At 38.4% G+C, this 17521-nt stretch overlaps 1 protein-coding gene across 1 annotated transcript in view; it reads left to right on the top strand.

Annotated features, from left to right (window-relative positions):
* The window catches only part of SPEF2 (sperm flagellar and cilia associated 2), an 86534-nt gene that overhangs the window by 18378 nt on the left and 50635 nt on the right, over positions 1 to 17521 (top strand). Inside the window, exons 8-15 of the mRNA XM_086629245.1 lie at positions 3642 to 3830; positions 4988 to 5175; positions 7063 to 7231; positions 9979 to 10198; positions 10697 to 10827; positions 11066 to 11169; positions 14485 to 14732; positions 17332 to 17437. Of these exons, the coding sequence (XP_086485371.1) occupies positions 3642 to 3830; positions 4988 to 5175; positions 7063 to 7231; positions 9979 to 10198; positions 10697 to 10827; positions 11066 to 11169; positions 14485 to 14732; positions 17332 to 17437 (1355 nt within the window). The remainder of the gene's footprint in view (positions 1 to 3641; positions 3831 to 4987; positions 5176 to 7062; positions 7232 to 9978; positions 10199 to 10696; positions 10828 to 11065; positions 11170 to 14484; positions 14733 to 17331; positions 17438 to 17521) is intronic.

Raw genomic sequence — 17521 nt, forward strand, 5'->3', positions numbered from 1 at the left:
ACTACATAACAGGACAGAATTGTTTCATTTGTATGCAAATTAAACACAGAAATAGAAAAATAGAAAAACGTGATATAGTAATTACATATGAACAACATGAAACATAAACACATTAATGTTTGACCACTGGATGCCACTGTTGTCTCAAGTAGATAAACTGAAAAAAAGTATGCATTATGCTTTCTGACTAGTAATTTTTCAAATTATTCCTAACATGTCTCTTTTATGATATTTATGATTTCTTCAGACATTTCGTAGTGAAGAAGTTGATGTAAAATGTTAGGTGAAAAAATTGTACTACCATTTCCATTTTGTCTATTAGTATGCCCAGAATCATAGAATCATAGAATCATAGAATCGTTAGGGCTGGAAGGGACCTTCAAAGGTCATCTAGTCCAACCCCCCTGCAAGGAACAGGGATATCTCCAACTAGATCAGGTTGCTCAGGGCCTCATCCAACCGGGCCTTGAACGTCTCCAGGGATGGAGCATCCACCACCTCTCTGGGCAACCTGTTCCAGTGTTCTACAACTCTCATGGTAAAAAATTTTTTCCTAATATCCAACCTGAATCTACCTCCCTCTATTTTAAAACCATTACCCCTTGTCCTATCACAACTGGCCCTCCTGAACAGCCTCTCCCCATCTTTCTTGTAGGCCCCCTTGAGGTACTGGAAGACCGCTATAAGGTCACCCCGGAGCCTCCTCTTCTCCAGGCTGAACAGCCCCAACTCTTTCAGCCTGTCCTCATAGGAAAGGTGCTCCAGCCCTCTTATCATCTTCGTGGCCCTCCTCTGGACCCTCTCCAACTGGTCCATGTCCTTCTTATGTTGGGGACTCCAGAACTGGATGCAATACTCCAAGTGAGGTCTCACGAGGGCAGAGTAGAGGGGGAGAATCACCTCCCTCGACCTGCTGGCCACGCTCCTCTTGATGCAGCCCAGGATGCGGTTGGCCTTCTGGGCCGCAAGAGCACATTGCCGGCTCATATTGAGCTTCTTGTCCACCAGTACTCCCAAGTCCTTCTCCTCAGGGCTGCTCACGATCCATTCTCCGCCCAGTCTGTATTTGTGCCTGGGATTGCCATGACCCAGATGTAGGACCTTGCACTTGGCCTGGTTAAACTTCATGAGGTTGGTACGGGCCCACCTCTCCAGCCTGTCGAGGTCCCTCTGGATGGCATCCCTCCCTTCCAGCGTGTCGACAGCACCACACAGCTTGGTGTCATCGGCGAACTTGCTGAGGGTGCACTCCATGCCACTGTCCACGTCACCGACAAAGATGTTGAAGAGGGCCGGGCCCAACACGGACCCCTGAGGGATGCCACTCGTGACCGGTCTCCACATGGTCATCGAGCCGTTGACCACTACTCTCTGAGTACGGCCATTGAAATTTCAAAACTTGTCATCTTCACGTTTTAGTACTTTGTCTATTTCTGTTTATAGGAAAGATAGCTACCAGTGCTTCACTCCCCTGTCCAATAAGCGATCTTTTTGAAATTATGAGTTTGGTAACTCTGAGTTAATTGCTTTCTCTTATATTCTTCTATGTTCCTCAAAAATTTCCTACTGGCTCATATTAGACCTACTCAGCTTGTCAAAATATTTGATCACTTAGAATATCAAAGTTCTCTACCTTTCAGTTAACAAAGAAAAGGTCTCTTTTGGCTGCTCTGAAGTGTTCTAAAGGAGCATCTTCCCATTTCCTTTATAAAAAATGCATTCACCTAGACAACACGCTTTGATTTCTCACTGGGCCAACTATTTGCTCCACATAGTTGATGGTTTGAATATGACAAATGACCATTCTGTTAGGGTGGCTCCTTCAATCCCCTGTGAATTAGAATTTAAAGATCCATTTTCCTCTGGTGGAATACTTATTTCTGTAGTAAACTATGGTTGAGAATAAGCAGTTGCCACTAGAGAAAACAATGAAGGATGTTTACTTGTCATGGGAAGCAAAATCTGTGCATCCTTTACTCTTCTTTGAAATCTTAACGAAATATTAAGTCCAAAGAAGCAGTGGATAGAACTGAGGCAGCAAAAGGCATCACGTCTCCTTTTATTGCCTTAACGTCATGAATGTAAGAGACAAATGGACAGCTTAACTTTTCAGTAGGCAGTTCTGTTGAAAAATTTTATCTCCTGAACTATACCAAATGACAGATAGCATGAATGTGAAAATATAAAGTGCATATAAAGTTAGTATTGCATTGTTTTCCATTTCAGTTGCATGCAGGATGATAATTCTGTGCTTAGAAAAATAAGTGTACAAATGGTACACTACAAATAGAGTGCAAAATTATACACATTCAAAATTGGATCCTCATTTTGTGCTAAGCTTTGTAGAGAGACAATATTGCATACAGATGAAGCGCTCTGGGATTAAAGCCTAAGATGACTGCATCTTTGCCTGCAGAATTGTCATGCGGTGTCATGAGATTCAGTGCTAGGAAGGGGGAGTGCAAAGCTCACGTTCTGATTTTTCATTTATAGGTGAGTTTATGTAATGTGTTCTGCCCTCTCTCTCACGGACAGCTGATGGAAAATAAACCAGATTAACAGAAAATAAAAGTGTTACTTTATTTTGATTTGTTTGTCATGCCACTACTAGCTGACTTTACCTGTTCCTCGGTTCTTACAAAAATGAATTTAAAATCTTCAGATCGGTTCCCAGTTTAGGTCCTTAAATTTGAATACATTTCATAGCAGTTTTGCTACACCTGAAACATATGTCCAAGGAATCAGAAATTTCCTCTAAAATTCTGCTGTAGGAGTGATATTTGGCAGTGGGGCTTGATATTGGCAGCTGATGCTTTTGCTTAGAACTCAGAAGTGGTTCTGGACTGTGAAAGTAGGGGGAGCAAAACTTTAGCTTAGGTTAAACATTAGTTTAGATACCAAGAGCAGTCTAGAGAAGTGTAGTAGTGAGAAGATACTGTTATGTCTTGACAAGTACTTTGAAAGTCCACCGCCTTCAAAGTGTCCGTGCACAGCAACCACGCTTTAAACAATGGTTCAGAATAATTTTTTCATAGTACCAAACAGAGGATTCTCTTCATGTCCTTGTGAGAACACTGAAACTGTTACCTAGAAGTCTTATGTTTTCCTCTGTTCTGAGTGCTTCCTCATGTTCCTAGTCTCCTGAATGGAGAAGAATGAAGGAGATAGTTACCCAAATCCCAAGAAAGAAGGAAAAAGTTCAAACCTGTAGAAGAACAGACTGATCAAGGATCCAGCAGAGTATGGCTGAGAATGGGGACTGGTGAAGAGCAGGGATAAGTTAATGATTTGAGAAAAGGGTATCTCTTTACTTAAAGAAGCAATTATTTGAAATATGCTGCAGTTTCTTTGCACACAGGAAATATCCAAGTTAAAATTGAGTTCATCTGAACAAATGTATTTTTACTGAGTATCTCTGTTAAAACATATTTGGAATTCACTTCTATAGTTCTACATTTTTTATATGTTTTACAAAAATAGTACTCATAAATAGATATATATGTTGTTCCGGATTTATGGGTCAAATAAGCAGGAGAATGCTGTTAGATGATACCATTCATATTTCTCATATGAGACACTGATGAGTTGTCTATGAAACAGTTTATAAGCTGTACTTAATACTATTATTTTTTATGTTTTAGGAGGTATACCGGGAGGAGCAACTTATTTACAGACTAATGAGACAATCTCAGCAGGAGCGTAGAATTGCTGTTCAACTCATGCATGTTCGACATGAAAAAGAGGTGTTAAGGCAAAACAGAATTTTCAGGGAAAAACAATATGAAGAAAGACGACTGAAAGAGTTCCAGGAAGCTCTTGATAGAGAAGCGGTAAAAGATTATTTGCTCCCTGAATTGCTGCAAGACTGTTACAGTACCTTCATGTTACAAAATTGAATTTGTATTGTCAGCTGTTAGAATTTAGGACTTTTCTAGGGACAAGGTGATTTAATGATGAATGTATTCTTTTACCTAGGCTCAAAGTTACAGCTAAGTTAATAAGGGATAAAGCTGAGCAATTTGAAGTCTAGTTTTGATCTTTTCTTCCAAACTAATTTTAACTTTGTAGGAAAACATCTCTGTATGCTGAGTTTAAAAGGCACAGTCTTGCAGAGGTAAAATGACAAAAGACAACGACATGAGATCTTGTTTCAAAAATCATGTTTTTCATTTCCTTTAGAGATAATCTGTTAACATCCATTTTTGACAAATGCTGGAGGAGTTTCACTAATGAGTGCTAATTTCTACCCAGGAGCCTGGAGTTGATTAATAAATTAAAAGGATTCATAATCCTGTGGCAAAGTGCCAAGTTTTACACTCATAGTAGGCCATAATGTTATTTTGCTCCTGCAAAAAAATTATTAGCAGCTCCAAATCCTCCAACACAGTTGGAATCCTATGTAATCAGTAGCTATAGCTATTGATTACAACATCTCTTTAAGTATGCTTTTGGCCAAAGGAGCATACCATCACAGGAAATATTGATAGTTTTCTATCATGACCAGAAATCTTTCTCAAAGATTGAGCAGCATAAATAATATAAAATATTTGCAGATCAGAATCCTGGAAGTTAAATTAGTTGTCACATTCTAAATGAGTATTCCATTGTGGGTTTCAGTGGAACTCAGGCTTTACCAATGCATCTGCAAAGTTGTTCCTTACGAAGAGTAGACAGCATCGTTTCATGTTTCTTTGCCCACTAAGCGCTGAATATGTTCTTTATCTGTCATGAAAGAAGTAATATATTTCTCCTTTATTTCATTATGTTTTAGCAGTTAGAAAGCAAACACACTGGAGTTAACAGAATTAATAAACATTTTTAGATTTCTCTATGTGTTAATCTGCTTGCTGGCTATCCAACTCTGGTGAGAATCTAGCTGTTTTCATTTGACTTAAATGAGCAAGTTCATTTTCATTTCCAGGACTGTGCACTTCTGCACTTTCATTTTCTTTTCAATCTCAAATTTACTCTTTAAAAAAAATTCTAGGCTCTTGCAAAACAAGAAAAAATTCATTATGAAGAACAAATTATCAAAGAAAGAGAACGTCATGAGAAAATTGCTGTTGAAAGAGCTCAGACACGCTATAAAAAGCATTATTCTATTTGTTGGGAAGTGATCAACCAAATAATTGATTTGTCAACGAAAGTAGGAGAATATCGTCTACTGACAAACAAGTGAGTGTGGTGGCTGTTAGGCAGAAGTAACAGCTGTTGTGTCACTGTTAGGCTTCATTATTCAGACTGATTTAAGCACCATAACATCTTATGTAGATTCTCAGATATCTTACAGGACAGCTCCAATTTGTGTGGGAAAATGGTGATACTGCTTTCATGTGAGGATTCACTGTTGTGTAATACAGGGTGAACTAATGCTCAAGCCTTAGCATAATTTCTTGAAAACTCAACTAACTTGAATCTTTAGAAGACGGAGATCCACTATTTGTACAGGTTGTGGAACTACTGATTTCTTTCTTTATGAAGAAGTTCCTTAATTTAAAAGTTAAAAACTGAGTGGTGTTCATCTCATTCTAGATTGCTCCATTAGCTGAACACTTCCTCAGTGTGATACAAACAGAATGAATTTCCTAAGATACGTCAACCTGCCTGGACTGTCCTAAGAGTAGCAATGCAGTCCAAAATTTTCTGAGTCCTACATGCTGTTATTGCCTCTTCTAACATGCCCTAATTGCACAGGGTTTGTCAGAAGGTTCTAAAAAGGCAGTAACCTCCAAGTGCCTGTGCTGTAGGAGTGTTTCCAAAACCACAGAGTAAGGTGTTGTTGCTCTTGTTCTTTCATTAGTATTCCATCATTAGACTACAGGGTAAGGCTTACGGCATTAGAAAGTATGCCAAAATCTTCATTGCCTTTAGTGTAATTGTATGTTAAAATGATAAAGCTGTAACCCTATGAAATACATATGATTATATTTTATGGAAATTATATATATTTAGGCCCAGTAAGTACGTGATAAAGTAGTCAGCCTAGACACAGTTTAGCGATGATTTAATTCTTGTCTGACACAGTCGTGGTTCCAGTGTAGAGCTAGTGTCACATTTTCTTGTACTGAGTGGTGCGTCGTGTGTAGCCCAGCTACCATCTAAGCTCCCACGCTGCCACTCACTTGCTCCTCCTCCTCAGTGAGATGGGGAGGAGAAAATCAGAAGAAAAAGGGTAAAACTCGTGGTTTGGGATAAAGATAGATAAGGACAGAGAGGGGGCAATAACCACAGTAATACTAATAGAAGAACTCTATCCCAGCCAAACCCAGGACAGTGCATGATCTGTACAGATATTTGAAATATCTTTCCAAAGCATGCATATCAAGGCTGTATCTGCATTACTGCCATGATAGGTATGCTTTGTCTGTCCTTCCATGCACTTCATTGTGCAGGATGCATACAACAGGTGTTCAATTATTTTTGAACAGCACATGCAGAGTTTATTAAAAGGTATAACACTCAACTATCTACAATCATTGCTAAAAAAAAAGAAAGTCCAAGTTGATGTAGTCTTAAGAAGTAGTAGAAACTTTCATTTTGACCATTTGTTAAATTTAGGTTGTTATTTATGTCGTTTGCTTAGCAGCCATAGAACTCTTGCTACTGAATGCAATTTCTCTTGTTTCATGTGAGTATTTTTCCTTTCGGAAAGAAAAAAAAAAAGAGTTCAGTTACTCATATAGTTCTACATTAATTTTAGCTTCCCAGAAAAATTTCTACAGAATTTTGATGAGAGGAGGCTCAATCCCACAAAAGGGAAGAATATTATAGTGCAGGAAAAAATAGCTATAGCAAAACTGTTACTACATAGCTCTGCCAGACAGATGCTGTATGATGACACATTTGTGAAAATACTGAAGCCTACAAGAGCCTATGTCATATAAGTAACCAAGCACTTATAAAAAGCTGTAATAATTATAGAAAGCCTTATAAACTACATCTAGTTTAGCATATCCTTGTTTCATGATTGTTATTCTTGTAAATTTGGGTCCACTATTATCAAATATCTAACCCCTTTAATTTTGTTTTTGAACTCATTCTTTTTTCTTTTTATTTCTGCAGACGAATTCCGTTAAAACTGATGCTTGATTGGAAGGAATATTTTTTTAATGGAAAACCAATATATGAACAAGCCGCAGTTCAACCTTTGCCAAAGGAACCAAGCCCAGAACAACTTGTGGAGCTGAATAAAATTAATCTATTAGATGAGAAAGATTATGGTGAATACAAGGTACATCAAACTGATAAGACATAATGGAAGATAATACACCTTGGTTTTTCATAATCAAAAACATTTTGTTGTGATGTTTCATTTTGTTCTTTTACTAGTTTCTGATATCAGATTTTGACATGTATTTTCTTTTCATTGCCTGAGATTTGATGTGAAATACCTGACTATGTTTTGTATTATTAGCACTGGAGAACTGCTGCAATTTTAAAACACTGTTATAGTTTCATTCTTGCATATAACATTGATTATATTTCTCTCTTAAGTACATAGGACCAACATATTAATTACAGTGCAATTAATTCTTGCCTAATTGGAATGCAAAAGTGTGGTTAACACTACCACATTTGAAAATGCAACAGAAAGTAGCCAGCAAAAGCAAGTAAAATGAAATAGTATATCTGTTACAAAACATGATAGTCTTAGTTTTGGCAATTTTGAGTGAAAAGTTTCTAACAAGATTTATTAGTTTGAGTCATCCATTTATTTTAAGATGGTAATGTTTGTGAAAATCATTAAAAAAGCCAACATTGTTGTTAACCTTCTGTTAGAATACAAATAATTATTTTTCAGGGGGCCTTAAAACTTTTCGTCAACTTTACAATACGTTAATGTAATTTCACAAGTGAAAGTTGAAGAATGAATATTTCCCTGTTAAAATGTATTGTACAGTTTTATCCAAATTACAATAATGATGCTTCTTTGGAAAAAAACCCATCCTACTACGTATTTAGTCGTTTCAAATAATCTGTTTAACTAGAATATGGCAAAATCATGGCAAATAACCTGTATTTGACCAGTTGGGAAATTATAATTTCAATATATATGTGCTTTTATCCACATCCTGAACCAATTGGTACATTTACTTTTACAGGGAGTATAAATGTTTGTTACGAGTGTCTACGATGAATGCCTGACAGCTCAATTTACTTTGATTTCAATTTCAGCGTATGTTGTTCTGATTGATTTATTTATACGGTCCTTGTTCAGACCATATCAACTCATGCGTTGAATTTCATCATCACTTTCTTTAGGTGAAAAAAGGCATATATACAAGATCAACAGTGAGGACATACAGGACAGACAGGCAGGAAACAGTTAAAGGGGAGCACATTTAAATCCTCTTTTTCACTACCAGTCTGTTTCAAATGCACATTCATAAAATGATTTTTTTTCGAAATGTTGTTAGTCTTTTGCCTTTCTGAATCAGTATTCGTCAAAAGGTGGTATCATATGACATGTAAAATTGTTGCCACCAATTTATACTTAAGTCTTCTAAAGACCTAAGTGAACAGCTAATACATTCAAAGTATTGCTTCTTGATAAAAGTGTGTTGGCAGGGCACTCTGGAAAAGTTTACAATGAATTCCTTAACCCTTAAGAAAAAAAACCCAACACAGGCTATTTCGCATCTCTCAAGAATATGAAGTTTACATTAGGAATACTGCCTAAAATTGTCAAATATATTTGGTAACAAAATACAGTGGTATCAGTCTGTTGCACATTCCACATTAGATTGAGCTTGAAAATATTTGGAAACTACTGCATCATCAGCTTTGATTAATCACTTAATAAATTAATGGAATCACCCAAAACAAACATAACAATTGGCACTGCTTAAAATATCGAATAATTTCCAGTTTTGATCGAGAGTGTTGACCAGGAGTTTTATAACTCTCACCTGGATACCTGAAAACTTATTTCTAACAGGTAAGCTACTTTAGCTCGACAGGTACAGTCTAGCAACCTTCTGGTTAAAAGGACAAGAAATCTGAATGGTAAGTACTTTGAATGTGGATTTTTGCTTGCTGAAACATTTGATTTTGCCTTTCAACCCTTTATTGTGCACGTCGAATGAGGTGACAAGCTAGAATCTGATCGGGAATATTATTAGTCCATATACCTTCTAAACAGCTGTTTAATAAACTGCAACCAAAAATAATTAAGACAGGCCTAGTATTATTCTGCATATATTCTAAATGAAAATATTACCTTTTAGCTTCTCATAGCTTAAACTGCACATCAGGACTTTCCTAGTGTTATAAGATCCAATGCTGGTAGAGTACATCCTTCCATTCTGATCTTTCTTCCAATGTGATTGCCACTAAGACTTCTTTACTAGAAAAACCTCATTAAGGTATATGCTGGTAACTTATACCGCTGACAAATTTAAATTGGTCTGAGATGATGAACTGGAAGTTTCTACTTAGTATTTCCTTCCATTAAAATTGTTTGAATTATATGGTGGTTTGTTTGGTTTGGGTTGTTGGGTTTGGTGTTTTTTTCTCTCTATTGAGTGTGCGGTAGGCAAATATGCATATTTGAAATCTTCGTCCGTAAAAATTTTCAGAGATTCATGTGCGATACTGGGTAATAATGTCGCCTGGTTTTAGAATGCTGAATATTAGGGTACTATACCTCTATTCTAAAAATCTGCTATTGATTCATTCTGTGGTATTGGTGAAATAATTTTTCATGTTTATGATATTAAAAAAAATTATTCTAGAAATCTGTGAAAATGGTCGCAGGAGTACTTGTCTCTCTCAAGTAGGTATTAGTGGATATCAATAAATGCTTAATGATTGTGACGTAATTATCGCTTTTAATAAGGGCCAATTCTGAAAAATATTATTTAATACTATTCAGATTTGATTATTGTATGTATTGTGTTTGTATATAAATACATATCTCTAGAAAGATGAAAGACAAGGAATATTGACAAATTATTTGGTAATTTGTCATTTATGCAGAGCATGACAGGGGAATGGTGCCCAACAGAAGAGAACAGTGAAAACAAACCTCCTCTTAATAATAACATCCTGGGTCATGTTCTTCGTAGACTGATGGAGATTTTCTATCCTCCAAAAACTGAATCTTCACCACCTGTGTATCCTCCATTTCCTATCAAGGGATGTATTTTGGGAAAACTTTTTAGTGGAAAAACTACCTGTGTAAAGTTTATTGAAAAAGGTAGAGTTTTGTTTGTCTGCTTTTTGTTGGTTTTGTTGTGTTGTTGTTTTTTTTCCTAAAATTCTTGAAAATATTTCTTTGCTTTAAAATCCCATTGTTACAATGAAAATTGTTTGGGCAAATCCTTGCATTACTAATCGTTGAATCTCAGATGCATCTGTATTTTGCAGGGGTTGGTTGCAAGTCATTCATTTCATTATGTTCCAAAATAAGATTAAAAACACTTAAACTTTAGAATATAGTATTAATATAGTATTCCGCATTGAGAATTTGAAAATGCTTTTGGCAAACTTCTCTGGGGAGGTTTTCTATAGAAGAGACTATCAAGATGGCTATGTGATTGTGCATACACACTGTGCAGTGGTTACAGAGAAGAAACAGTGGAAACAAGTTACATCAAAAGCCCGAACGAAATCATTAATTTAATTGCCAGTAATAGTCTCTCTGTATGTATGCTCAGCTCAAACTGTAAAGTTATCTAATTTCTTTATGTATTAGTTTGCAATATTCAGGTACTATCCATAGATACTCTGGTTCAGGAGGCCATCCAAGCTTTTCTTAAAAATGAAATGAAAAGTGGATACAATGTGATTCCGCCAGAAGCAGAGAGTTCTGGGGAACAAAATGAGGTAAGTACTTTTGTTAATTTTGATTTTGGTTGGAGGTTTCAATTAGATTAGGCCTTTTTTACATCAGTTGAAACTGTTTCTCCTTTATAGATAACAATAAATATTAAATATAAATGGATATCGCAATAAACATTAAATTTAACTAATATATAATGTATAAGGTAGGATCATACTCTTTTTAACAGTGAGTGTTGTGAACATTCTGAGCATATTAGTCTTACTCTGCACTCTTCTACAGCTCTCTGTACGTGCCCAGCTCGGCGCCGCATCACAGAAATTGTTGAAGAAAGGAAAAAGTATTCCTGATGAATTACTTATTGACATCCTATTGGAAGCCATTAAGTATGAAACTGTATAGCTTTTTCCCTCAGTTATTTAGAGCGTAATTATCCATCTTGTAGTCCAGATTCAGCCATTTCTCTCTATTAAAGTATTTTTTGAACACTGAAGTCTTCTGCTGGGAAAGTGGAGCTCATTAGTGAAGTTAGTTAATGCTCATTTTAATGCTAGCAGTAGAATCTTATGCAGACTCTATTGTGCACTGCTGAAGGTAAGCGAAAATATACACGACCATCACATAATCATTAGATGTAACTAATGTCTCTATTTTATTTATTAGCAGGAAGCTATTCAGCTCATGCTAATATTTTTTCTTTTAGATTTTGTGAGATGCATAATCCAAGCATTCATGCTTCAGCAGTTAGGTTATTTCATAGATTTCATAGATTTCTAGGTTGGAACCGACTAGAGAAGGAGCTCCCCTAGACCTGCTGTTTGTGAACAGAGAAGGTCTTGTGGGAGATGTGAAGGTTGGAGGACGCCTGGGGCTTAGTGACCACGAGATAATAGAATTCTCAATTCTAGGGGAAGTTAGGAGAGGGAACACTAAAACGGCCAAGCTGGACTTTGGGCGAGCTGACTTTGGGCTGTTTAGAAGTCTGGTTAACAAAGTCCAATGGGAGACAGCTCTCAAGGGTAAGAGGGCGCAGGAGGGATGGTTACTATTCAAAAAGGAAATTCTGGAGGCACAGGAGCGAGCTGTCCCTGTGTGCCGGAAGTCGAGCCGCCGGGGTAGAAAACCAGCTTGGATAACAAAGGAGATTTGGGAACATCTCAAAAGAAAAAGGGATGTCTACAAGTCTTGGAAGAATGGGCAGGCATCCAGGAATCAATACAGGGAGGAAGTTAGGGCATGTAGGGAGATAATCAGGGAGGCAGAAGCCCAATTGGAACTTAGACTAGCCTGCTCCGTAAGGGACAACAAAAAGTCTTTCTATAAATATATTAATAACAAAAGAAGGGCTAAAGATCACCTCCAGCCCCTACTGGACTCAGGGGGTACGTTAGTCACTAGGGATGAAGACAAGGCTGAGGTCCTTAATGCCTTCTTTGCCTCAGTCTTTAATAATAAGGTCAGCAGTTCCCAGGTGAGCTGGCCTTCGGTGTCTGAGTGCAGGGAGGGAGAGCAGATCGAAGCTCCTGTGATCCAAGAGGAACGGGTCAAGGATCTGCTCCTTCAGCTGGATGCCCACAAGTCTATGGGGCCTGATGGTATCCACCCGAGAGTCCTGAGAGAGCTGGCGGATGTCATTGCCAAACCCCTGTCCATTATCTTTGGGCAGTCTTGGCTCACTGGGGAAGTTCCGCTGGACTGGAGGCTGGCAGATGTTACCCCCATTTACAAAAAAGGGCGGAAGGAGGATCCGGGGAACTACAGGCCTGTCAGTCTGACCTCGGTGACAGGCAAAGTCATGGAACAGGTTATCTTGAGTGCTATTAATGAGCACATACAGGTTAACCGGGTGATCAGGCCCAGTCAACATGGGTTTATGAAAGGCAGGTCTTGCCAATCAAACCTGATCACCTTCTATGACAGGGTGACCCGCCTGGTTGACGAGGGAAGGGCTGTGGATGTAGTTTTCCTAGACCTCAGTAAAGCCTTTGATACAGTTTCTCATAGTGTTCTGGTGGAGAAACTGGTAACTGCTGGCCTGGATAGGCACACCCTCCTTTGGGTTAAAAACTGGCTGCATGGCCGGGCCCAAAGAGTGGTGGTAAATGGGGCTAAATCCGGCTGGAGGCCGGTCACCAGTGGGGTTCCCCAGGGCTCAGTGCTGGGTCCAGTTCTGTTTAACATCTTTATCAATGTCCTGGATGAGGGGATTGAATGTACCCTCAGTAAATTTGCGGACGACACCAAGCTGGGAGGCTGTGTCGATCTGCTCGAGGGTAGGGAGGCCCTTCAGAGGGATTTGAACAGACTGGATCGTTGGGCTGAGGCCAATGGCATGAGCTTTAAGAAGGCCAAGTGCAGAGTCCTTCCCTTGGGGTATAAAAACCCCAAGCATCGCTATAGGCTCGGGGAAGAGTGGCTGGAGAGCTGCCTGGCGGAGAAGGACCTGGGGGTGTTGGTTGACTACCGGCTTGATATGAGCCAGCAGTGTGCCCAGGTGGCCAAAAAGGCCAATGGGATACTGGCATGTATCAAGAATAGTGTGACCAGCAGGAGCAGGGAAGTGATCCTGCCCCTGTACTCGGCACTGGTGAGGCCGCACCTGAAATATTGTGTCCAGTTTTGGGCCCCTCGCTTTAAGAGAGATATTGAGCTCCTGGAGCGAGTCCAAAGAAGGGCAACTAAACTGGTCAAGGGGCTGGAAAATAAAACTTATGAGGAGCGGCTGAGGGAGTTGGGGCTGTTTAGCCTGGAGAAGAGGAGGCTGAGGGGAGACCTGATTACGGCCTATAAATACTTGAGAAAAGATGGTGGGGAGTTAGGGGAAGGGCTCTTTACATTAGTGATGGGAGATAGAACAAGAGGAAATGGGCATAAGCTTAGTCAGGGGAGATTCAGGTTGGATGTTAGGAAGTATTTCTTCTCTGAAAGGGTTGTCAGCCACTGGAATAAGCTGCCCAGGGAAGTGGTTGAGTCCCATCCCTGGATGTGTTTAAGAAAAGGGTGGATGAGCTACTTGAGGATATGGTTTAATGGGGATTAGGGATGGTTGGACTCGATGATCTCTAAGGTCTTTTCCAACCTAGAAATCTATGAATCTATGAAAAGACCTTAGAGATCATCGAATCCAACCATCCCTAATCCCCATTAAACCATATCCTCAAGTAGATCATCCACCCTATTCTTAATAGATTTCATAGATTTCTAGGTTGGAAAATTTATTTTTTGTCTGCTCTTGTTTTACAGAAAATTGTCTCAACTGCCCTGATGTGCAATTAGCACTTAAGTTCCCACAGAATATGATTTAAGTTATGTTACTCTCTTTAGTATATTTTAAAGTTACAAAACAGATTTTGCTATTTCTTACTTCAGTGCAAAAGTTACTGCAGAAAATGGTGAAATTACACCTCTGATCATAGTCTGTATAGAGTGGGTTTTGAAAACTTTATTTATCAAGACAGCAAAAATTGGTTTGTTTTTGCTTTTTTTTTCACTTTTATTTAGGCTTGATGTTATTTTTATGATTTAAAATCCTTTGCTTTGCAGTTTAAGTTTTAATTATGTCTGTCATATTCTGTAATTCATCAGGATATTTAATATCCTGAATTCAGAATGGAAGACTACTAGAGTAAGCTTTTCTTTAGATGTTGTTATTATTATGGTATCAATTCACTGTGCAATTCTGGTTCTTCATTTACTTTTAGCCAAACTCCACCAGAGAAGGGGTGGATTGTGGATGGGTTTCCAATGACAGTTAATCAGGCAAAGCTATTTGAAAAAGCCTATACAGGGATTGATCCAGAAGCAAAAGATGGAAATTCTGGAAAGCTCTCACTTGTTACAGATCCCAGAGTCCCTAATAAGCCTCCTGTTACTTCACCTGCATTTGATGTTTCTGTATTACTGGATATTTCAGACACTGTTGCACTGAAACGTGTGGCTAACTTGAAGTGTAAGTTTCCAACTACTTTTACCAAAGTAGAATGACAAACAGATTCTGATGTATTGGAAATGTAAAGATTGTTATGATAGTGAAATGACTAAACTGTAAGCACTTTGCAACATAATAGCAAGTTGCATATTTTAATTAAAAATACTAAATTATGTAATAGCTACATTTTCTTCTGACAATTATGAAATTAGAAATTGTTTAGATTTTTTGACAGCTTTCCTGCTCCATCTGTAAGGCCCCTTTTAAGTTTAACCATCTAAAAGTACATGACCAGGTACAAGTAACACATTAATACCAAACATTATTTACCAAATATACCTGTAAGTTGTACTTATTTCAGCAAAATAGCATTACTGCACAATTTCTCTCATCTCACAGTATGACTTTCATTAATTTTGTGCATTATCACCTTGATTGCTTCCAGATTATTTCCAATACTTTTATTTGTTTCAGTCAAAGGCAAATCAGAAGTGTGAAAGTGCATATGTATATGCTTGTTTGTATTTGTACTTAATTCTCACTGGGGCTGAGATAGCACAGTGGCTGGTGTTAGATGTCACATAAAACAGTAATTGGAAAAAATACAAGTTACAACATGCAGAAATATGTCTTGTTGCAAATGAGGATGTGTAAATAGTATTTTTCTCCAGTGGATACATTTGGAAAGCGATGAAGTAAATGAAAAATAAAGGGATGTGCCAACATTAATTCCCTGAGAGTGCCAACATTCATTCCCTGTTATTGCAGAATTATGGAATGGTTTGGGTTGGAATCATAGAATCATAGAATCGTCTGGTTGGAAGAGACTTTCAAGATCATCGAGTCCAACCATTCACCCTGCACTGTCAGGGTCCCTAAACCATGTTGCTCAACACCAAATCTACCCGACACCTCCAGGGATGGGGACTCCACCACCTCCCTGGGCAGCCTGTTCCAATACCTCACAACCCTCTCTGTAAAGAAATTTTTCCTGATATCTGACCTAAATTTCCCCTGGCACAAGCGACATTAAAGATCATCTAGTTCCAACCCCCCTGCCATGGGCAGGGACACCCTCCATTACATCAGGTTGCCCAAACCCTCATCCAACCTGGCCTTGAACACTTCCAGGGATGGGGCATCCACAACTTCTTTGGGCAACCTGTTCCAGTGCCTTACCACCCTCAGATGAAAGAATTTCTCCCTTAGATCTAATTGAAATCTCCCTTCTTTCAGTTTAAAGCCATTGCCCCTTGTCCTGTCACTACATACCCTTGCAAAAAGTCCCTCTCCAGCTTTCCTGTAGGCCCCCTTTAAGTACTGGAAGGCTGCAATAAGATCTCCCCAGAGCCTTCTCTTCTCCAGGCTGAACAGCCCAACTTTCTCAGCCTGTCTTGACAGGAGAGGTGCTCCAGCCCTCGGATCATCTTTGTGGCCTCCTCTGAACCCAGGTCTATGTCCTTCTTGTGTTTGGGACACCAGAGCTGTACGCAGTATTCCAGGTGGGGTCTCATGAGAGCAGAGTAGAGGGGCAGGATCCCCTCCCTTGACCCGTTGGTCTCGCTTCTTTTGATGCAGCCCACAATACGATTGATTACTGCCTATGTCTTATTCTTCAGTTAGTGAGTGAACCATCAGAAATGTTAATTTTGGCCAACAAAGGCAAAGGCATCAAAGGCTTTTTGAGGTCTGTTTCACTTATATGCCACACGTTTTTAATTGCCCTTAGTCACCTTGGCAAAACATAATTTCTTTTCATGAGTATGTCCCATACTGTCCAAAATATAAGGAAATTCCTCTCCATTGTTTTCACTGCAGCACTGACATGGCACATGGCTTGAATTAAAGCACTGTTTAACTTCAGCTTTTATGTATAGGTAGGAGTGAGGACGAGGCAAAGTCATTGGAGCTTCTGCTAACAAAGGAGTGAAAAAAACACATAGACACTTGAAATTCTTATTAGTTTAAAGACTTTGTGTTGCCAAAATGCTTAGAAAATGTGACAATATATTATATAACCTCAGAAATTCGAACAATTTATTTCATAAGATTTAATGTTGTGATAGAAAGAGTTAAAAGAACAATTAAAAAATCAGAAATCTATAAAAAAAAGGCTTATTTCTAATCAATTAAAGGGTTTTTAAATTTAGAGAAGACTCAGAGAGAGGGAATCCTCCAAGTAGTGGAATCTCTGTGCATTGTTGTGGAAAGGAGTAGTTACTTCAAGGAAGATTCAGGTTAGACTGATAAAATACCTTCCAACTGTTAGAATAGATAAACCTGAAATAGTCTGCCCACAAGAATGCTCCTTCTGTACAACTGAAAATTTCTATGACTGCAAAGCGCCATTGGGAAATGTTAGTGCTATAACTGGCTATGCATTTAAACAGATAAAGAGGCAAGACACTGTCTTCAGGTCCTTTCCAGCTTAATTTTATATTTCTATTTTTTTCTCTGACTTTTCCTTTATTTTAGGAAGTTTAGTACCAAATTTCTAAATGAAGAAATGTAAGATCAAGGAACACTTAAATTTTGCTTTTAATAACTCGTTATTTGGGCAAATAACTACCTGCATAACTGCCTTTTTCAATATATGCTCATATTGCTGTTTTCCACACAGCAAATAAATCAAAGTCGTTTCAGACTGAACAGAACAACAGTCAAACTTCAGATGCTGAAATCCTACAGGAGAAGATTGACTTAACCAGGGACCAGGTGCTACACAGGTATGTTATACCAAGTACAGAAAAGTTGCTTCAGCCAAATGTTTAGGCATTAATCTGAATCTCATATGTAATCCATGATAGTAC

Source organism: Tauraco erythrolophus, chromosome Z (assembly GCF_009769465.1).
Source record: "Tauraco erythrolophus isolate bTauEry1 chromosome Z, bTauEry1.pri, whole genome shotgun sequence".
Lineage (NCBI taxonomy): Eukaryota > Metazoa > Chordata > Aves > Musophagiformes > Musophagidae > Tauraco > Tauraco erythrolophus.